Raw genomic sequence first — 23946 nt, 5'->3', positions numbered from 1 at the left:
GTTTTACTTTTCATTTTGAAAAGACATGCATAGGAAATAATGTTATTTACAATTATAATTTAAGAAGCAAGGTTAGGATTTGTACAGCTACATCAAAGATAACAATGTAGTCATTTATTACCCTAGAAATATGATTATCCTATTCAGAGATTCATAGCTATAAATATTTATATTAATTAGTTTTCATTTTTCATTTTTGAAGATACTAATTTACAATGACTGTGTTTTCTAAAAAAATCACTCTTCTTTCTTTTTTCCTAAACAGGGCGGGGCGAAAAATCAACTGTAAGTTCTTTTTATGCAACATATTTTGTCTCCCTGCTTGTAATACGCACTGTAAAATATACATATTTCTCATATTTCATACTTGCCAACTCTCCCGGAATGTCCAGAGACTCACGAATTCCGGGTAGGTTTCCCGGATTTCCATGAGAGTAGGGAAACCTCCCGCATCTGCCCACTTCCTAGTGAAGTGGTCAGGATTAGAGTCGCCATGATGCGATTCTCAGGCAAAATGATGCCATTCCCTGAGCCCCACCCCCTCTGCCTATAGCCTCCCAGAGGGGAACATCAAAAGGTCGCAAGTATATTTATATTTTAAGTTTTACTCTCATAAACATGGTAGTACTTGCCTATAACAAATAAGTAGAGTTGTGGCTATACAAACCTGCTGTAATTTCAGCCAGACATCGTCTATATCAGGGCACTGTAGACCAGGGGTTCTCAAATAGTGCTATACATACACTTGGGGTACATGAGATTAAAGGGTACTTGCACCTGTTAAAATAAATTCTAAGTAAGGGATGTAAATAATGAATGAAGCATATTTAAAACAAAGTAGAAGTGAAAAGAGAAAGTGTTACTTGGTCAACATTTATGCACATTCGGTGGAACTTTAAATAAATGTATACACCATAAGGATACTTGGTAAAGTTTTGACATCACAATGGGATACATTACAATTACAATTACTTTGAGATGAGTCAGCTTCTTTTTTCATGGTGGTGAGGAAAATTACATATATTAAAAGAGGAGAATCAACCAATTAGAGATTCTAATCTCACCCAGATTGTTTATCTCAGTTATTATGTTTTATTTTATAAAACGGGGACATATTACTCAGTGCTGTACATTAAAAGGATCATGACACAAATAAATTACATGATTTTGCATAAAACACAAGGTAAAGATAGCCCTACCCACATGAGCTTACAATCTAAGAGGTATGCGGAACACTTGATTCATAAAGTAGTAACATATGGAATTTCTAGTGGGGGAAAGTGCCTGTGGCTCCTGTAAGGCAGCACCATTATCAGACATCAATAATAAAGCAGTCATTGGCGACTGGCATTTCTGTGTAGCTAACAGTAGTGTAATGTGGTTGTAATGAGAAGAGACAGAGGAAGAAATCTTAAAACAATCAAAACCACAGCTGTCCGTCACCATTATCTGAGCCTCCCTCCTCAGTTCTCGGTTGTAGAGAAAGCTTTTGTGCTGCACAGGAACTCCTGTGGCTATCCGCAAGCTTGGAGAAAGTATATGGAGCCAGGTATTTCTCTTTAGTGTCATGCTCAATGCTGGAAACAGAGCCAGGACTGTTGTTTCCCATGTTCAGTGCAGCTGCTTCCTTGAAGGAGATAACAGGGATTACCAAACGAGGAATAGGGATGTCAAGAGCAATGACAGCTGACAGTAAAGACAGTTAAACTCACTTGGTCCAGGAGCTGAAGTAAGGTGTTACCCAGAAGATCTCCTAAAGAACCTTGTCCTTTGATGACACTCCTTGGTGCAATGTCACTTCTTGGCATCACCATGTAATTTCCCACTGCCTTTGCACATCTTTAACTGTTTTATGTTTGTGTGAAGATGATTATATGGCAGGTAAGGCACAGAGCTGATCTAAAGTGCAGCCATCCAAATACTGCCATCCACATGCCATTGTTCAAACATTAAATGCATGTCATGGGAATATATATTGGATTATATATATATATATATATATATATATATATATATATATATATATATTGTGGCAAAAGCCCGCTACTGCAGAAGCACACGCGAACATCTTCTTCCTTTTTATGGTGCTTTATTGTCAGGATGGTAAATGTTTTGACACCGTATACTTGCACAGCAATCATGGAGACCCTAAACACTAGCTATACATAGTCCAGCTCTCTCTCTCAGGACCAGCCAGCTTACCCAGCGTTGGTCTCCGTGCACAAATGATATAAACAAGCTTTTATACCTGATACTCCTCCCCCAGCCTTAGCTTGATGGACAGGTGACACACCCACCTTCTCTTTAAAAGGAAACGCCCATCACTGGCTCTGTAATTCAAACAGACACACCCTGTCTGTTTGCTAAGAGGAAGGATTTCAAGTCATGTAAGTTAAACCAAATTTAAACTATTGCTTTTCATACATAGGTCTTTACATTCAATCTAGGTGCATTACTGCACAAATGTTTTACTCTACTTCCCTGCTTTCTCTGCATATTGCCAGCTAAATGCCTCTTTTTGTTACAATTATTATTATTATTATTATTATTATTATTATCGTTTATTTGTTAGGTTCCACAAGGTTTCCGCAGCGCCGTACACGGCACAAACAGTATACTATACAGGGTAAAACAATACAGAACAATAAACACAAAGTACCAGAACTTCAGAAACTCCAGGCAGGCAAATACTGTAAAGACGGAGTGGAAGAACAGGTGTGGAGACAGGAGGGGAGATATACAATATATATATATATTTACACATACAATGATACACTATTATATAAAGAAATGTGTAGGAACTTATGCTGAGTTATTAGCTAGGTCCTCAAAAAATATAATCGTAGTTATGACTAGGTGGAGAAATACGGATGGGCCACCCAAGAATAATATAATGCAGTTTAAGCAGTGGCTGTAATTCAGGAAATTTTATCAATACCACACCATACATTATGCAAACAGTAGAAAGCAACAATTCAACATACTATGGTATGTTTGTAAACTTTAATATATGAAAAATAAAACATTGCACTCAGAATATGATGTGACAAAATAGCAATATGTAATCAAAGAGCCTCCTAGCTACTTCCTGAAATGTGAAACGTGGTAGAACATAAACTAACTAAACAATAACTTGGACAGAATATATCTGAAATATAGAGTACCCTTGCATTAACCAGCAATCAATTTCAATCCTTTGAGATTATTTACATATATAATATATATATATATATATATATATATCATAGCTAACATATATTAAGTTAAGGGAACCAACGCTGATCAGGTTACATATATCAACTCACCATAAGAAGTTAGAAAATGCATGTGAGACTTAATATGAATTATCACATTTCATCCAGTAAGTCCATAGATACACTGTAAGATACAATGGGTATAGAAAGTCTACACACCCTTATTGAAATTGCAGGTGTTTGTGACATAAAGCCTGAAATCAAGATAAATCATGTCAGACCTTTTTTCACCTTTAATGTGACAGTGCAACAAAGTGAAAAACAAATATACAATTTTTAGGAAAAATAAGTGAAAATAAATAAATCTACAATACCCTGGTTTTTGGAAGCACCTTTGCTTCCATTATAGCAGTGAGTCATTTAAATAAGTGTCTTCACAAACCTGGACTTTGCAATGATATCCACTCTTCCCTGCACAAAGTTCAAGGTCACATTTCGAGGGGGTCTCCTGTGCACAGCACTCTTCAGGTCATTCCACAGTTTCTCAATGGGATTGAGGTCCAAACTCTGACTGGGTCATTACAAGACTTTGATCTTCCTTTTCTGAAATCATTCCTTGGTTGACTTGGATTTTGTGCTTTGGATCGTTATCTTGGAATGTGCAATTCCTCTTCAGCTTTCTGATAGAGACCAGCAGTTTTCATGACAAATATCTTCATATTTGGAGCTATTCATTATGTCTTTTATCCTGACTAGAGCCCCTGACCCAGCTGAAGAGATACAGCCAAAAGCATAATGCTGCCACCACCATGTGTCACAGTAGGCAATGTGTTCTTTGGGTGATTAGTGTTGTTGTCTTTGCGCCAAACATATCTTTTAAAATTAAAGCAAAAAGTTCAACCTTGGTCTCATCAGACCAGAAGACATTGTCCCTCATGGTTTGGGATATTGAAAGCATTTTTTAGCAAAATATAGATGACCTTAGATGTTTTTTTATTGAGAGATGGTTTTCATCTTGCCACCCCATAGCCCAGATATGTGCAGAATACAGTAGATTGTTCTCATAGGCAATGAGTAGCCAGTTCCTGATAAAAAAATGTGCAGTTGTTTTAATGTTGTTGTATGCCTCTTGGTATCCTCCTTGATGAGGTTTCACTTTGTCAGTTGTTCTGATGATGGCAATGTACCTGTTGTGCCACATTTCCTCCATTTACTTCTCAGTGTTCCATGGTACATGTAATACCTTTCTTTTTTATACCCCTCTCCTGATTAGCAAATTAAAAAAAATCGATCCTGTTGTTGTTGTGAAAGCTGTTTGTCGTCCATGGCTATCCCAGTAGGATGCAAGCAAAACAACTGCAAGGAAATCCTACAGGAACAGCCCCTTTATTGGGGTTAATCACAATCACTGTCATTTCTGGCAGTTGTATGCTAATTACCGTTGAACATGACTTTGAATGTGATTGGTTCATTCTGAACACAGCTACAGTCCCATTATGAAATGATGTGCACACTTAAACAACTAGGGTATTGTAGGTTTTTTATTTTCCTTTATTTTTCCTTAAAACTGTTTATTTGTCACTTGAACTATGCTGTTGACAAGGTCACATTAAAGGTGGAAAAAAGGTCTGACTCAATCTAGTTTGATTTCAGACTTTACATCACAAACTCCTGCAACTTCCATAAGGATGTGCAGACTTTTAATATCCACTGTTTACAGGGTAATGTCCGCATAACTTACAATTTATCTATATAATTATAGGATCACTTTTATTTTTAATGATTTTATTTGTATTGCTTTGAATTTAGATAAAGTATTATATATTTTTATACCAAATTAGAAATAATACCAGCAGAATATACAATACCATGAAAGCTGATATAAGGATGTATTTAACCAGATATAGCCTTACTACAATATAGGCAAAATGGTGTTGTACATCTTAACTAGTTGTTACTTGGTAAAGATGAGATGTATCTCCAATCAACTAAATTGGTTCAACCAACATCAACACATTTTTTATTATCATAAGTGTCTTTTAATTTTCCCATTTTCATATTGATTGTTAACATTATGAAAGGTTTTTTTGTCCTGAGGTTATATTATATTTGTGACTTTAAACTAATCTCAGCTCTCTCATATTTTCCATTAGCCGGGCTGCTTTGGTTATCCTCTGAGCATCTTCTTCATTGTCATCAATGAGTTCTGTGAAAGGTTCTCCTACTATGGAATGCGAGGTGAAGGATTTATATCACATGTTATTTTAGAATCATTTGAATAAGCCATAGTGATTTATATGCAAAAGTAGATATCCTTTAGCTGTCAATACAAGAAAAGTTTGTTCCATGTGTGAATGGAACGAAATGTAGTCATTGTGACAGCTGGGGACACAGATACAGAACATGTCCTCAGTCTTCTAATATAATTCAGACCATATGTACAGGATAGTTTTTAATTGATTAGAGCTGTGTGGTCACCTAATCTATATCTTCTTTGTAGCTGTGTTGGTTTTGTACTTCAAATACTTTCTACAATGGGATGACAACCTTGCAACCGTGGTTTATCACACTTTTGTTGCTGTGTGCTACCTGACTCCAATATTAGGGGCTATCATTGCTGACTCATGGCTGGGGAAATTCAAGTAAGATAATCTTTACTAAGTAGTAGAACATGTACTTGGCATAAGGGTTTAGTCATGTTTAATGCTGTTTCTTTGTGAAAGTTAGAATCTGTTCAATGCTATATGCAATACAATATGTTAATTTGTAGTTCCAATCATATTCATGACTAGAAGCAATTATTATAATTGTATACAGTACCAGTGACTTATATTATTTCCATTGTATTCCTTATCTAATTAAATTAATGATAAACATGTTTTACATTTTTTTTGAGAATCTGATTAATGCATTTTCCTTACATACAGGACCATTGTCTATCTGTCTATTGTTTATGCAGCCGGGCAGATTGTTTTGTCTGTAAGTTCCCTTCATGATCTTTCAGACTCAGACAGGGATGGAACCCCCAATATTCTTGGTCTCCATATGTAAGTATTAGTACTTTTCAAGGAAACTCTAATCAAAATGATGCATACTTTATATTGGAACCTTAAGGAGGTTGTAGTCGTGATCTATTTTGTGTGCATAAAATGTTACTCAGAAGTCACAATTTGTAAAGTTTTGCTGTTAGAATAAATGGTAGTCCCTGGTCCAGCTGCAGCTGTTATCACTGGAGTTCTTCTTGAAACATATTTGTAACTCCTACAAAACAATGCATAGTATTATTTCTAATGATGTTATTGTCTATAGCCTATGTCACTAAACCAATTGAATTAAGCGAATTACAGAAGTTGTTATAAACAAGCGAGCAGGGCTCATGTACTGACGTAATGTACCAGCACACACAGAGATTCACAATCACTAAAACCTAGAAAAAATGTAAACTTGACTCTTTATAACACTGACAATAGGACAGGGACATTTTTAAACAAATAAATATTGTGGGGGACTTGATCAATGATTGTATTGTATATGAAAACTAAAAAAAACTGAAATTAGACAATAGCATAATGGATCTACTATAAATCAATGGACTTTCTGTTCTATTTTCTGTTTCTGCTTTGCCAGCATTCCAAAAGATGTCACCATCTCTATGATATCTAGGGATGGAAAGTTATTATTTTAAAGATGTAGTGATATGAGCTAAGAGAGAATCTCCCTTTTTCCCAGTGGGTTATCAATGATTGGTCTCGTCCTGATTGCTTTCGGAACTGGAGGAATTAAACCCTGTGTAGCAGCCTTTGGCGGAGATCAGTTTGATGAAACTCAGGTAGGTGCATATTAGCGATTATACATTTTAATGCCGTCTATGTAATGTAGTGTTGCTAAAATACTTAATGCATTTCTGTACTCTGATTTTGTTTTGTGGGCCAGGATAAGCAGAGGAGTAGATTCTTCTCCATCTTCTATCTGTCAATCAATGCTGGGAGTCTTCTGTCCACTATTATAACACCTATCCTCAGAGGTAAGAGATAATCTCTATATTAAGCCACGCTATGGGGGAATGCTCATTTTCTTTCCTGTGATAGCTTTAATAATTGGAAGAAAAGCAAATCATCTTAACTCCAAAACTAGGCGGCCATCATTCAGCTATAAAGCTAGGTAGACACTAAAGCAATCTTACTTCAGCTGTGATTTCTGTAATGATTTCACCAACGACTGAAAGTCCCGATGATCATGCAGATTCATGTGTACACATCTACACAGTTTACCTTCAGGTCTGTGATTTTCATCTGTCATAACCATCTGCTGAAAGATCATGACTCTGAACACTCTACAGATATCTGCTTATGCTGCTGGCCGTCAGTGCATACACATTTCCCCGACATTATTCCATCGCTGATTGTGATTTTTAGGAAGTTTAGAAACCAATTTAACAGATACAATGTGCTTTGGTATAATCAAACATGATCTTGGGAGCTTACACTCTCTGGCAATGCTCATTTATTAGTGATTTGCACGATAATTGTATTCGTGTGTATCCAGCTTTACCCATGTATGCATGATAAGAGGATTGGCTAATGCAGACAAGCAGATTTACAATCAGGATCTGGGATGTGCCCACATCAGGGGACAACAGAGGCAGTTGTTTTAGGCAACAAGTTCTGGGGGTAGCAAAATGCAGTAGAGTAGTTAAAATCAAAATTTTGCTTCTAGGTACAAAATATGTTTTAGTTTCAAAGTAAAATCACCTATACCCTTATTTGTATTTTTTTTCTTAAATCAATTATAGGTTTCTGCATTTCCTGGCGTGTTAAAAATCCTCCAGATTATTTTCACTCTCATTTCTAACCCTACCATGCATACAGTAAACGCAAATACATTTCCCAAGAGACTATACAGTATATATCAAGTATCTTCATTATCTGCATCCTACCCTTCCCTACAAATCACTTCACAGTAAAAATAATGAATTTGTCACTTTTACAGAAAAAAAAATTCAATATGAAAAAAGATAAGCAAACAGTCGGTGAGGTCTGACAATAGATCCCTGCAGACAGTTGTCCCTGACCAGTAACTTTAGTGTTAATCTTCTTTACTATGCTGAATGATTTGTGTTATGTGTAGTGTAAAGCTTGGTTTGATAAGATTGTATTGTTTTTATATAAAAGTTATATGCTCTTCCCTTAGATTAATTTTATATCTCTTAAGCAAAAATACATTTCTTGAAAGATAAAACAGTCACTAATTGGGGAACTATAATAGAAAGTAGAACGAAGGTTCTTGCTTTTTACTCAGTAGACATCAGGCATATTGTTAATAATCATTACATTATCTGCTATACAAAGAAAGATTAAACTACTGTTATATGTCAAATCTGAAACAACTTTATCAACAGTGTTAATACAGCAATACTACAATGAAATACTGATGGCAACTCAAAGTTATCATCATGTGTCGCAAAGATGATTTGGCAATCATATCACTTCTCAGTTACATATTCCTGAGATGTATGGTTGCTGTGTATGGGTATGCTGTAAGACTTAGAGTGTAGGAGCCCCCCCATCCAGTCATCATCCGCTCAATGCTGTAGTGCAGTGACTAAAATATGGGAAGGAAAAGCAGAGTACTTCCTCTTCTGTCCCTGTTCCTCTCATACTGTCACAGTGCTCTAGTGATTACAAGAAGGAGCACTGGAGACTTGTGTCACCGTGCACTCCTTCTGTAATCAATTACTGCAGTGCAACAGTAACCAATGTTGTGAGAGGTTGGGTGTTGCAAGTTGGGGACAAAGAGGCGAGGTGAGAACCTCGCCAGTGCTGCCCCTAGTTTTGTTCTTATCTTGCCTCCCCTCTGACAAGATCTAATAATGTCAAAACAGCTTCCACAATTCAGTAAGTGAGGATCATATCCCTTTTTTGGTTTTCTGAGAAATGCTATTTACATAGCAGGGATCTTATGGATGTTTTCTGTATATCCAGCACATACAGTTGTGGGACACTGCTGATCATGGGGTATAGAGGGCGCTGTGGGAATAAGACACTAAAAGTCTTGTCTAGTATGCTCCCCTCCCCTCTATGCCCCCTCTGGCCAGAATTATCAGTTTGTTATTTAGTGCCTACAAGTAGAGCACATTTATATATTTTTCTCTTACATTTTTATTTAAAAAATATTTTTTTTAGTCTCATATTTGCGGCGTTCACACTGTGAACGCTGTGGCAAGTACTCAGGGAAAGTGCCGACAGCGCTTTAATGCCAACCTCCTCCTCCTGAGGTTTTTATGGGCTCCCGGTAAAGGGTTACCTGACACCATATTAGGGTCCAGGAACCCAGCTCCTGTCCAAGGCAGTAAAAGTGCGGGCCGCACTGTGAGCCGCAGCTGCAGCACCAGTCTCCCCTTGCGCCGTGGAGAGGGTGCTGCCATCATCTGCACTTGACAGTGGAATTCTTTCAAGCACACGACTGGATTATCAATCTCAAGATGTCAAGCATGGTCCCTACCCAACATATGGTGTTTCTGGGGATGCTATTCGACACCAGGGCCCAGAAGGTGTTTTGCCTCTGGACAAGATTCGACACTTTAACAACAGGTGAAGACATTATTGTTTCTGAAGAGCATCTCAGTTCTTCAGTGTATGAAACTGATGGGACGAATGGTGTCCTGTATCGAGACAGTTCAGTTTGCCCAATTTCATTCTCAAAAGTTCCAACTAGAGATCCTGGCTAAATGGGCAAGAACAGATTCCCGTTTGGAAGGCCAGTTCTTCTAAATATGGGACTGAACAGTGGTGACCATGGACGCCAACCTTGTGGGCTGGGGGGTGGTCACTCTCAATCTTTGGTTGCAGGGGACCTGGACACGGGGGGGAGACACAATTACTCATCAATATTCTAGAGCTGATGGTAGTGTTCAATGCACTGGTTCAGGCGTAGTACCGCGGCTCTGGCCTATTTAGATACAGTCAGACGATGCCTTGGCAATGGCATACACCAACCATCAAAGAGGAACAAGGAGTTTCCAAGCCATGAATGAAGTTGCCAAAATCATGAAATGGGCGGAGAGACAGGTTCCGGCCATATCTGCATCGTTCATACTGGGGGTGGACAATTGGGAGGCCGACTACTTGAGTTGCCATGCTATGCACCCAGGAGAGTGGTATCTCCATCATGAGGTGTTCACTCAACTTGTATGCAGGTGGGGGTCACCCAGAGATCGACATGATGGCCTTGCGGTCGAACCACAAGGTGGACAAGTCCTATGGCAGGGCACAGGATCCTCAGGCATTTCTAGTGGACACCATGACAGTTCCTTAGAGGTTCAGCTTTGTGTACATTTTTCCTCCCCTTCCAATGTTTATTCGGATTCTCAAAAAGGTAAAATGTGAAAAGGTCCCAGTCATTCTTCTAGCTCTTGACTGGCCACGGAGGTCTTTGTATGCGGATCTTCTCGACATGGTCGTGGACCCACCGAGGTCGTTTTATCCATCAGGACCTAGAACGATTGGATTTGACGGCTTGGAAGCTGAAATCTTAATTCTTCAGAAGAAAGGTCTGTCAGATAAGGTCATTCAGATGATGATTAAAGCGAAAAAAATGATGTCTTCTAGTAACTACCATAGGATCTGGAAGTCTTACATTGGTTGGTGTGAGAAGCAAGGCTTTTCAACTTCTTCCTTCAGGTTGAGATAGAGTCCAGCCCAGCTTTCCTTCAAGCTGGGCTGGATAAGAGATTGCATCTGGCGTCCCTCAAAGTCCAGGTTTCTGCATTGTCTGTGGTTTTCCAGAGGCGTTTAGCTCTGTTACCAGATGTGCAGACCTTTCTACAGGGGGTTCTCCATGTGTAGCCACCTTTTGTTTCCCCAGTGATGCCATGGGATCTCAACCTGGTTCTCAGGGCTTTACAGAAACCACCTTTTGAACCACTGGACTAAAACTCCTCTCTTGGAAGGTTGTCTTTTTATTAGCTATGTCCTCGGCCAGAAAAGTTTTGGAATTGGCGGCTTCATCTTGTCGTTCTCTTTTTCTGATTTTTCATGACGACCAGGTGATCCTACGTAGTATGCCCTCTTTTAAGCTGAAAGTGGTTTCCATCTTCCATATAAGTCAGGACATTGTGATTCTGATGTTACCTAGGGATCTACATTCCAACAGTCAGGATTCTATTATGCTGTTGAATATGGTTTGCGTCTTTTGGATATATGTGGATCGTTCAATGTCTGTTTGAAAGACAGATGGTCTTCTGGTGTTGTACGATGCGTGTAAGCATGGCTGGCCACTACGAAACAGACGACAGCCAGATGGATTACTGCTACCATACGTCAGGCCTATATCTCAGAGGAAACTCCAGTTCTGAAGGTCTTACTGCTCATTCCATTGTGTAGGGCAGCTACCTGGTTTTCTGTCCAGACATTCCCCAGATTCTACTTGATTTCACGTCTTTGCTTCTAAAGACGCCAGTTTTGGCCGTGCCACTCCATCTAAGCATTCCCACCCATAGGGGCAGCTTTGGAATGCCTTATGATCAGCAGTGTCTCCCAACTGTATGTGCTAGAGAAAACAAGATTTTTGTACTTACCGTAAAATCTCTTTCTCTAAACACAGTTGGGGGACACTGCGTTTCCTTATTTTTTTCTTTTTTGGGGGGTTTCCGACGATTATGTTGACTGTTCTGTTAGTAGTGTTTTGCCCTCTCTTGTGACTTAATTAGTTAAATAAACTATTTCTGACCAGAGGGGCATAGAAGGGAGGGGAGCAGACTTAATAAGCCTTTTAGTGCTTTACTCCCACAACGCTATCTATACTTCATGGTCAGCAGTGTCCTTCAACTGTGTTTATAGATTTTACGGTAAGTGCAAAAATATTGTTTTTAAATAAGCTGTTACAGAACAGATAGCATGAGGTTAGTTGACACCATGAATGCAAGGTGACTTGCTGGCCACACAAGGCAAGGCTCACTCAGTCGCTCCCCACTCATTTAGCACACCTTACCCATAATGATTGATTGCCTAGGCACTGAGGAAAAACAAACAAATTCATTTAATGTATTGCAAAAGGTATATGTTATCATTAGAGTTGAATATAATATTTGAAGCTCATGTGTCTAGTGTTCTGTTTATGCCACATACTGTATAAAATCACATAAATCAGAATTTAAAGGCAAAAAGTAACTGTTATGGGCTATCATCCCTAACTGTTGGTGGAAAATGAGTTCTAGAATTACTGTGTTACTTAATATACATTCTCTTTCTTTTCAGGAAAAGAATGTGGCATCCACACCCAGCAGAAGTGCTATCCTTTAGCATTTGGTGTGCCTGCTCTGCTCATGGTAGTTGCTTTAGGTAAGTTATCTACATTCACATAGTGTTCTAGGTAGACCATGTCTTTAGTCTCTAGCATATAAACATAAACTTTTATAAATGCGTTTTTTTTAAAAGGATAACAATAAATATTTTCTCATGTGACCAATATACATCCCACATACATAAATAGTTTACTTAATATTTATTTAAAGGGAAAATGTACCCAATCGCCAAAATTAAAAATAAAATTTTACAATAGAATTTTGACTCAAGATCACAGTAAGTATTGATATTCACCCAACAACTAACACAAGCAATTATATTACAGTACACTATAAAGCATTGTAATAACTTAATTTCATGTGTATAGAACCCATTATTTCCATTGAAATCATAACCACTTGCGTTTTTACTAGCTTTCGGGTGCAGTGACATGGTGTTGCATTTCTCCAAACACATCTTGTTCCATTCATTGATTTTACTGCATGTTTCATGCATTTGAGGAGTCTGCATTAATCTCCAATGACCTCAAAACAGTAGTAAAAATGCTAATAATGAATGCCTCATAAATATTTGCATTTAATATCACATCTTTTAATGGAAAAAAAAAACCAATGGGTAGGAAGCCTAATAGTCTTGCTTTCATGAGTCTGATCTGGTTCAAACACAACTAAAAATGTTGATGATTGATTGTGTGAATGAAACATAGAACATATACAAAAACAGAACAGGTAGTATTTTAACAGAAAAATTAATACATCGACAAAATATTAAGTACTTTGATTAAAAAAATGAAAGCATTATATAAAACCTCAATATGGTTAATACAGTCACTCAAAGATGGAAATTCATCATAGGCTAATATGAAATTCAGGAATCTTTTCGGGAAGCCTCATTCGACTTAATTTCCCTTTAAAGTGATCAATTTTCTTTCCATTCTTTCCTCTCTTTATATTTAGTCTCAAAAATTGTGAATATGGTACATTATTCTTCCGACATGGAAGGTGACAATGAAACGATTAGAGTCCACCTTCTTAAAATGGATACTAGTTTGGATATTCATTCCTTCGTCAAGCTTATGCATCAAATACAGATAATCCATTTTAAATACAATTGATATAATTTGTTATTGAATCACTCTGTTGGATCCGTATCCCATAGCATATAGCTAATACTGTCATCTATACTGTTTGATAGCCTCTTTAACATAGTTTTCCCTGTTTTGCACCTCTACACCCACTACCCACACTTATCGGCAGCTCAAATCACTATTGACTTCCTCCTTAAGGCGACGTAAACCATTTTTTTCCTCTCAAGTTAGATTATTTTTTAATCTGACCTTTTTATGATCCAATTTGGTAAAACATCTTTTACGGAATCACAGAAAATATCCACGTAACTACCCCTAAAAATAAAACATAGATCGGAGAGAATATTGATCCACTTCCCACACAGATCAATGTGCTGATTTGCTGCAGTTATAATGTAAGTGGACCTACTGCACAACGCTGAACCTGGATGCATGTAAAATGTCCTTGTGTCCAAGCTGGCAGTGCACAGCTGGGTAATATACTATTCTAATAATATAACAGTTTATTGCTTCTCTGTAGACAATAGTCAAGACAGATAAAAGACTATACAATGAAATATGGAGTCAAATCTATTACAAATATATAAAGTTATATGATTTACAGAGTTTTATTCTGCCTGAGATTTGCTTCTTTTATGTTAATTTGTGTTACTGGGTGATAGTACGCTTAATTTCTAGTATGTTTCTTCACTTTTTCTTACAGTTATATTTATCGCTGGAAGTGGAATGTACAAAAAAGTATCTCCTCAGGGTAACATAATAGTCCAAGTTTTCAGATGCATTTCGGTTAGTAAAATAATGACCGTATGATAAACATGAATATATTCTTTTACTACCAACATAGTAGCCTTTTGCATGCCTTTATCTAATATTTCCTTTGTCATGGGGAGTTACACTAGTTACTTTGTAATATGAAGATTACACCGAATTGACACGTAAATCTGTTAAGTTATATAACTATATCAATTATCAGTAACAGATTCACTACAAGCTTGCCTAAAATTGAAGCACATCACGTCTATTAGTCAGACTGCTTTCATATATCATAAAGGGGTTTATGGATAACATTATATAATGAGTTACAAAATATTAATTACCCAATATGATTAATTTGTGTGAGATATACGAGACATGACCAGCTTTTAAGTAACAATCTCATTACTGAATTTTTTTTGGGGAAAATATTTCGCTGTTTTAGTAGATTTTAACACTATGAAATAAAGGTTAAGTTTTATATGTAAGAATCCCCTATTATGTAGAAACAAACTAGTGGAGTACTTAGTGCATCTTACAAAACCAATATTTCTTTCCTTTTCTTCCCTATAACATTGTAGGTTTTGATGCACCCCTTTGTGACCTAATATAAGGATATACAAAAATTATCCCAATAAATTTATATTAAAAGGGTAACTACTCCTAAAACAATTGGTGCGACTACCCCCTTCCCTTTTGCTCCTATCTATATGATATCTTTTGAGGGTACCAGAGGGAGGGGGCAAAACACCATTCTTATGACGATGATCATCAGCACAGACCTTCGCAGTGTGTAAAAATGTTTAAAAATAAATAATTTAGAAGACAAACAGCATGCGCCCCCCTCAAAGTATTCCCAGCGTAAGTGCCAGAATCACACAAGGCTACATAGGCGTGTACCTATATTCTGGGCACGTGTATAGTGATTACACTGCGCAAACTGGCGTACTCCCCACTCTGCATCATCCTCTTTATAAGGAGTATTATAGCGTGCCAAAGGGTGGGACGTCAGAGTATGGAGAGTTTCAATGGAGAAGCCCCAGAAACCATACAAAGGGAATCTTACTGCTCTGCATGTTTACATTAATTAATATAAGTCTTACCAAATGAAATATCAACCATAGACACTAAACTATAGCAGTGTCACCCAACTGTCAATGTCACCTGCTATAATAATTCCTGAAGCTGAAGAAATACTGTATACTTTGTTTAATGTTTGTTATGCTCCATATGTTTCTGTGCAATCTTTTGACAGTGTGCCATCAGCAATAGATACAGAAATCGTAGCAAATCAATCCCCAAGAGAGAGCATTGGATGGACTGGGCAAAAGAAAACTATAATGTAAGCAACATGTTCCTTTTATTTGTAATATAGCTTAATTTTTGTTAATATTGGTTTTAATTAGGAAGTTATACATAGGTTATAATTAGCAATATATTTCAATTGTGTGGGTGCAGTTATCCTCATTATTTCATTTATGTATATGTTTTTGTATGCCATGACTTCTATTCTTTACCCTTCATCTTTAATAATGTGTATGTGTGTGTGTGTGTATGTGCGTGTACACACTACTTCAATGTGTTATATCAATTCAGATTTATGATGTAAACTTAACTCATCAACTTGTGTGCTTTCTTTTTATTAGGAACTTCTCATTGAACAAATTAAGATGACCCTTAAGGTCCTTTTTCTTTACATTCCACTCGTAATGTTCTGGGCACTTTATGATCAGCAGGTAATTTCTGAACGTGAATAAATTCTGCATTTAATACTAATGTATATCATACACTGCATGATTCTTTATTAGCGCACACTGTAAGATTCGTTGACTTGTTTACATAGTTCTAGCTTTGCCGTTTTTATTTCTATAATTAAAATGTAGGGAAAATATCAGCAATAATAGGAAATATATGTGCATTGGAGCCAAATGATTACACGCTATAACAACTTAGACCAATGGCTCCTTATCTGCTACAAAAGTGATACTTACTGCAGTGGAACTCATAACATGGATACATAAATACAGTGTCAGACTGGGGCATGAAGGGCCCACCGGGGGATTGCAACGCTAGGGGCCCAGCAGGGGGCTGTAGCCAGCCATCATAGAGGCGAGACCAGACACTAGAGGGGGAGTGGTCAGCCCACGAAGGACAGCTAGCACCATAGTGTAGTATATTAAGAATGCAGTGTGTATATAAAGAGTACACAGTCTTGACCTGCCCCTTAGATTGGGCAGAACAGTCACCAAAAATCGGGATTGTCCCACTAGAATCAGAACATTTGACAGACTGTCCTACTTATTCTTGTCACTTTCACCACCATGTGGCTGCTGGTTTCTTTAGTTTGGCTTGTCTGGATCCTGGAATGTTGGGGGCCCTATTTGGTAAAAAAAATTGGTGCATTTAGAAAATTCCAACCAGCCCCGGTGTTAAATCAATAGGACCCACAATTAATACATAGGCCTTCCTCCAGCTCCAACATTAAAGTAATAGTATTCCCATTTAATAAATAAACCTATTTACCTCCCTTCAAACAGCCCCAGCAATAAGTTAATAGCATTTACGTATAATAAATATACCTATTTCCCGCAACCGTCACTGCCATTAAATAATTCATATTCACATTTAATAAATAGATCTCATGCTCCTCAAACTCTGCTCCACATTTAATTAATAGCCTCCAAACCACCCCATCTTAAATCAATAGTCCCCACTATAAAATTAAATTGCCCCATCATCACCATTCTGTGCCCCCTTATGATCACACTGCGCCCTCTATGCTGCTTTTGCTCCCACCTTCTCCTGGCCCCCCTTTATCACATTGTGCCATGCTGCTTTGGCCCCCTTCACACTCTGCCATGCTGCTTTGGCCCCCCACTTTGGCCACAGAGTAATGCCCCCACTTCATATTATGTCACAGATTAATGCCCCCTTCATATTATGTCACAGAGTAATGGCCCCCTTCATATTATGTCACAGAGTAATGGCCCCCTTCATATTATGTCACAGAGTAATGGCCCCCTTCATATTATATCACAGAGTAATGGCCCCCTTCATATTATGTCACAGAGTAATGGCCCCCTTCATATTATGTAAAAATCCCATGTGTACACGTAGCGTAAGTACTTACAAATATGTCTTTCAAAGTTTTTCTTTTTGATTGTAAAAGTTTTTCTGTAGTGTAGCATGTCCCTCCTCTCCTTGTGGTCTTGAATTGGATCCTCTAACATAAGCCTCCTCCGCGAGATGCACGAGAGATTGTTTCTCCGTGATAGCCTGACTTCCTTGCTCCTTGGAACTTAGTGTGCGTTCCAAACGCCAAACGTCCGGTTTCGGCTGTTACTAGGTGGAATGCATGCAGTCATATTCCACTGTAGTACAAGTGTATAGATTGTCGCGTAACGCTGCGTATGTCAGTACTAAGATTAAACGCTTTGGGCCAGGGTGGTCTCCGCCCACAAACAAAAGGGGGTGTGGTAATAAGGCATCGGGGCCCACCGGTGATTCTCCCGGTGTCCCGGTGGGCCAGTCCAACACTGCATAAATATATACACAACCTACAGATTTCAGAAGTAGAATAGAACATACTATTAAATACAATTAAATATATTTGTACTTTTTTTTCCAGATTCTGATCCATGGCTCTGTAGTTTGGGGCTCCAAGACAAAAGCCCTCAATACCCTCCCTTAATACAGGTCCAATGTGCTAACCTTAGTAATGCCCCCTTCATATTATGCCACTAATGAAGCTCATAGTCAATGCACAATACTAACAATTCAGGGATCACAAACCGTTATTAAGGCTGTGGGTTGTAAATGTAATTAGAGTATTGTGCATAATGACACTCAATATTGGAATATGGATGGACTTTTTAGAATTGCAGCATAGATGAACCTATAGGATAACTTGAAACTGATAACACCAGAGGGACAATGCAATCAAAGCAAAGTGCTTAAGTCAAGGACATGCCATGTCATGGACACAATCCATGTCCCCACTGAAACAACCTGCCAAGTTCAGGAGCTTCTATTTAGGAAGTGCTTATGGGGATGATATAAACTTCAACGTAAAAGTTGCCCATTTGTTTATGCACAAATATAGATCTGGGCACATATGTTTCCATGTTTGTATTATGAGTTTGCATGCTTCTTAAGATATATGCAACATTAACTTTAGCATACAGACATGTCCACAGCAAACAATCATCACCATCAACCTGAAAACTTCTGTAGGTGCAAAGAGAGTTATTACTGCCCAGGGAACTCATGGATCTGAACCTGATGCTGCTGACCACCTACTTAACAAAGCATCCTATCCCTATATTGTAATGGCAGAGAGGGACTCTGTAGTAAATATAAAATAAATGAAAATGTAAAAAAATAGAATAATGTATAAAAACAAAAAAACATACTCGCCATTCCTTCCCTTTACCAATAGCCTGACTATTGCAACTGTGCAATGGCCAGGTCACTTTTGCTAAGGGAATATTTTAAAATGTTCCCACTGATTGAGACTATAGAATTAATTTCCCAAAATCAAGGATTTCAGTGGGGTATCGTCACAATAAAGATAATTGTGCGCAATTAAAATTCTCCATACTGTCAGGGCCGGCACTACCACTAGGCGAACCTAGGGCGACAGGATTTATGGAGTGCCTGAATCACAAAAGGAGTGGCATGACATCATTCATTCATTGTATTTTTTTATTTTTCTATTTTGACCGTAGTGCCCCCAACACAGTGCTACGACTGCTATCACAAAAGGGCAGCAGCCGACTGCTATCACAGAAGGGCAGCAGCCGACTGCTATCACAGAAGGGCAGCAGCCGACAACTTCTAAACTGTGAAGCTGTTGACTGCTTCTCCTTACTCTTGGTAATGGGCAGAGAGAGCTGCACTTGACTATGATGTCACAGCCCAGCACCACATTCCCAAGAAGAGATGTTGCCGTGTTCCCCGCTCCACACAAGATAGGAATAATGGGGACGGGCAGTACCTATGGGAGAGGGCAGACGGGGAGGCATCTTATGGACCACATGGCATGCATTTATCATCTGATAGTAATAACTAATGAAAATGAGTTTCCTGCTAATTTAAATTATACACTATTGAAAAAAAAAAATACACAATAACAAGTGTTAGCATGTAATAATGTCACGTATCATCACAAAAAGTATGTATGTAAGGAGTGTGTTGTAGGACTGCCATACTATTTATGGACTATTGCATTATAAGATTTAACTTACTTGAGCAGAGGGTAACTTCGGGAATATACAGATTTTATGATGCAGTCGACCGCTACCAGTTTATCCATTGTTTTCTTTTGCTTTGCCATTTAAAGGGCTCAAGATGGACCCTGCAAGCCACCACTATGAATGGAAACTTTGTAAGTAGCTTAGATTTCTATGTCAGTTTGATCTACATTTTTATATCCTAATTTTTGACATGGTGTGTCCTCTCATGATACAGGGCATATGATTGATTGAATGAGTGAATGAATGCGCTTCTATATAATTCCTAAATTCCAATTATCTGTGACACTGGAAACTTGGTTGCTTACTGATAGTAATTAGTGTATATATGTGGTGTGATCAGTGGTCGACGAAGAGATTCAGTAGTGGTGGTATGGAAATTTAGAAGTGATGGTATGAAAAATGGAATTTTATAGTTTTGCAATCAAAGCAGTGAAAACATAGTGTGAGTGGTGGTTCAGATTAGTGGGCACAGTGCTAGCTTAAACAAACTGTGAGGGTCTCTTTTTGTTAAATAGCCCTGTTTCATTCTTCCCATTAAAATGTATTGTTGCAAGCTACAAATGGTCACAGTAATACCAATAATATTTTTTTTCTTTTTTGTTATTTTTTTTTTTAGGGAGCTATTCAAATTCAACCAGATCAAATGCAGGTAACATTTCAATCATATGAGAGATGAGGAAAAAGCTACCGCACCACATCTCTTTATAGGACTGCTTAATTGTGCTGTTATCTCCCTTTCTTACATGTGAGCAATTGGATCATACATGTATATTGGACAGGTGCTACTATTAAATTTATCAGATACAAAAAAGCAGAGAACAAGAGTTGATGTAGGTAGTGCACTGACAGCTAATCTTATCTTATATCTTAATCAAATATTTCCTCTGGATTAAAAAGTAAAATTTTAATGATTAATCATTAAAATATTTTTTTAAAAATATGAAACTGCAAAATATTAAAATGTAATTCATGCATTCAAATAAAAATAAACACAATTACTTTTCAATCCCCCTAATATTCATGTTTTTTCCCATAGACTGTGAATCCAATATTGATAATTGTTCTTGTGCCATTCGTTGACATTGTACTATATCCTCTTATTAAAAAATGCAAGCTGAATTTCACGTGAGTATAACAGCTAGCAACATATACATATATACTATTATTCTATATTAAGATATGATTGGAATAAAGCTGATGAGAGGAATAATCCTAAACCTGCAATAAAACATAAAACTCTTTCATTTTATATAATCACTTTGTTAGTATTCTACTTTTTGTTAAATAAAATATCTAAATATTACAGAACCACTGGTTTCTAATTAATGTTTATGAAGACATTGGGTATCACAATACCAAGCTCAGTGTCTAAAGGTCTCGGAGTCTAAGTATTAAAGGGTAACCTAATAAGTGTGTTAAGTGTGTCCTGGTTTTTAACAACTTAAAGTGGACCTTTCGACTCGATAATAGCTAAAACTGCATACTACAAGAGATGGGAGGACCAATCAAGAGATTGTGGCTTGTGATTGGTCCTTGTGCTGCATTCTGCGGCCAGTTACACAGTTTGGTGGGTTTTATTGGTTTTCAGGTTTTGTATTACAGAACCCCAGATCCCCGGGAGAGCTCTGCCTAGGGGGAGGGGGCACGTTAGTAATGGAAATAAACAATGCTACCTGAATACTATAAAGCAATACATAGAAGTAGTAGAAAATCCTATTCATATTATAAATCACAAATTCTTAATATGCAGAGATTTCAGGATTATGATTGTAGAGAGGAATAACATATTTGGTGGGAAATCATTTCAAGTGTTGCAATGTTTTTAAAAGAATTGTAAAGAAAACTGTAAAAAACCTAGCTTTATACTGTGTCACGTAAATTGTTATAGCTAGTGCTTACAATCTGTTTATAAATCCACCTGCAGACCGCTGAAGAGGATGACTGTGGGAATGTTCCTGGCTGCCATGGCATTTGTTGTTGCTGCCATTATACAGATAGAAATTGACGTAAGTAATCATTGGTCCTGAGCAGGTCTGTGAGGAATGTGAATGGTGAAAGGAGGAATTGTTATACAGTACATAACACAATGCACCATAGGTAAAGTAGTGAATTTTAGGGCAAATCTCAATATTTCCTTTATGGATCCGAGTAAAGACAATTTGCAGTGTGGTAAAAGTTAGCAAGTTGCAGGTGCAATGTGTATTGATTGATTTATATAAGATATACTCAAGAGGACGGAGAGAACACTCCACTCCAGAATTTGAGACATGTACTTTAATTTCTAAAGCTGGTATCCTTAAAGGTGAAGGACAGAAAACAAGTGTAAAATAGTCTAAAATATGGAAGTAAACCAGTTACTAGATTTATGGTTTTGGTGTGTTTTACACAACTGCATCCATATTTTTTCTGCCATACACTAATAAAAGTATCCTCCACAATTTGATGTCCTGCCACCATTATCTATTCTCTATTCTTGACTTGTGTTATTTGTACCAGTCGGATTGGTTAACCTTGAAATAAACAACATAATTACAAACGTATTAGTATTAATAATGCTATATATAATAAGATAAATAAGTGAGGAATAATATCCTCCACCACAGCATAGGTAAGTGTGTCTTTTTCTAGTTTTGGAATCTTTCCTTATTTTTTCAGTCCCCCAATAACTGTTAAATTGCAGTAACCCATAGCTGATAAATAGCAATTAACTTTGATCTATCTAGTCAGAAAATGTCTGATAGTTTGGTAACCCTCAATGTATGATAGTTTTTGGCCGAAGAGGGGTGTGCCCTAACAAGTCCGGTTTTTACAGTTGGGAATGTTGGCTGGTGTGCCACTAAATGTGTACGTATCCGTGGATGAGGGTGGCCCAGTAGAGCTGTATGTTATCCCTTACCTCTCTGACTAGTAACACCGGGATAACTGAGCGTCACTGAACTGCCCCTTGATGAATGGCATCTATAAGTGATAAAAATAACTGAACTAATAACTGAGCAGTGGCTATACAATAGCTTTAACAGTAGTAAACGTGTTGGCCACATTTGTACTTGAAACAATACAAAGTATTATATACACAGTTGTAACGTGGGCCGCAGTTTTACACTCCACCTGTGATTTTCCTAGACTGACAGAGTTGTTGTTGCACTGTAAATGCAGTATGACCATTGCAGACGCTGTATTCATGGATGTGCACAGACATTTTTCACTCTAGAAGATCTAGGCCAAGGAACTTGTACTACTGTCAACATCAATGGCTCAACAATCCTGTTTTCCTCTAGTCTATATAAGCTTCTATTAGCAGAAACCAGGAATAGTTGCAAAATAAGTCACCATTGCTGTCACGGTTGGCTGATGGGAAATTGATCCCTATGCTCTGCTGGACATGGCTTAGCCCACCCACAGGCACAGAGTCTAACAGGCAGGTGGTTTTCACCAGGAACCCCCGCAAGGAGGTATGGATTTAGCGGCACCAAACCTGCAGGTCGCTGTCATGTGAGTGGGTGAACAGCAGAACGGTGTGGAGGAGCCAGGTAACACGGGTAGAGACAAATGAGGCACAAGGAGAATAGATGTCCTGTGGTACAACGAGGAAAAGCAGAAGCTGTCACAATGGTGTATCCAATGGTGATTGATAGAGATACTGGAACAGCAGGAGTACAGCACTGGAGTATGCTGGGCACACACGGGAAAGCAGAGGAAGCTGAGGGAGAACAGCCAATGAGTCACCAAGGCAGTTGCGGCTCACAGTGATAGCGGTTAGAGAACTGAAGCTGTCACGATGCAGTACATCAGAGATGGTATAGAAGTACTAGAGCAGCAATAGTTCAGTACAGCAGGAGACAGAGTTGAGTCCAGGCCCGGCGCTCCCATTAGGCAAGGTTAGGCACTTGCCTAGGGCGCCGGACTCTGGAGGGCGCCACAGAATACTAAATGACTTTAAAACTGTGCGGCGACCGCTGACCATACCTGTCACGGCCGCCGCACAGCATTCAGATGCATGGGGAGGGGGGAAGAGGCTATTTTGTCACCACCGCCGCCTCTCTGCTCCGTCTCCTCCCCTCCATTTACTAGTGTCAGTGAGTGGAGGGGAGGAGACGGAGCAGAGAGGCGGCGGTGGTGAGACAAGGTAAGGAGAGACGGGGTGAGTGAGGGGGAGGAGGGAGGAGGGCGGCGATTTTTGCGGGGGGGGGGGGCGCCGATTTTTTAAAAATGCCTAGGGTGCCGTGGACCCTAGCACCAGCCCTGGTTGAGTCACAATAGTAGCAGCGGCTCTGAGTGGTAGCGATGAGGGAACTGGAGCTGTCACGATGAAGTACAGTTGAGATGGTAATATCAGTACTGGAGCAGCAATAGTT

The 23946-nt window shown here is 38.4% G+C and overlaps 1 protein-coding gene across 1 annotated transcript in view; it reads left to right on the top strand.

Moving 5' to 3' along the window:
* Positions 1-1874: 1874 nt before the first annotated feature.
* Positions 1875-23946, top strand: part of SLC15A1 (solute carrier family 15 member 1) — a 42532-nt gene continuing 20460 nt past the window's right edge. The window contains exons 1-15 of the mRNA XM_075197708.1: positions 1875-1881; positions 3951-4099; positions 5348-5432; positions 5695-5836; positions 6122-6241; positions 6924-7023; positions 7128-7218; positions 12449-12532; positions 14287-14369; positions 15592-15678; positions 15983-16072; positions 19678-19722; positions 20208-20240; positions 20628-20716; positions 21516-21597. Coding sequence (XP_075053809.1) covers positions 1875-1881; positions 3951-4099; positions 5348-5432; positions 5695-5836; positions 6122-6241; positions 6924-7023; positions 7128-7218; positions 12449-12532; positions 14287-14369; positions 15592-15678; positions 15983-16072; positions 19678-19722; positions 20208-20240; positions 20628-20716; positions 21516-21597 — 1287 coding nt within the window. The remainder of the gene's footprint in view (positions 1882-3950; positions 4100-5347; positions 5433-5694; positions 5837-6121; positions 6242-6923; positions 7024-7127; positions 7219-12448; positions 12533-14286; positions 14370-15591; positions 15679-15982; positions 16073-19677; positions 19723-20207; positions 20241-20627; positions 20717-21515; positions 21598-23946) is intronic.

This window comes from Mixophyes fleayi, chromosome 2 (genome assembly GCF_038048845.1).
Source record: "Mixophyes fleayi isolate aMixFle1 chromosome 2, aMixFle1.hap1, whole genome shotgun sequence".
In the NCBI taxonomy this organism is placed as follows: Eukaryota; Metazoa; Chordata; class Amphibia; order Anura; family Limnodynastidae; genus Mixophyes; species Mixophyes fleayi.
This window is presented reverse-complemented; position numbering and strand designations above follow the sequence as displayed.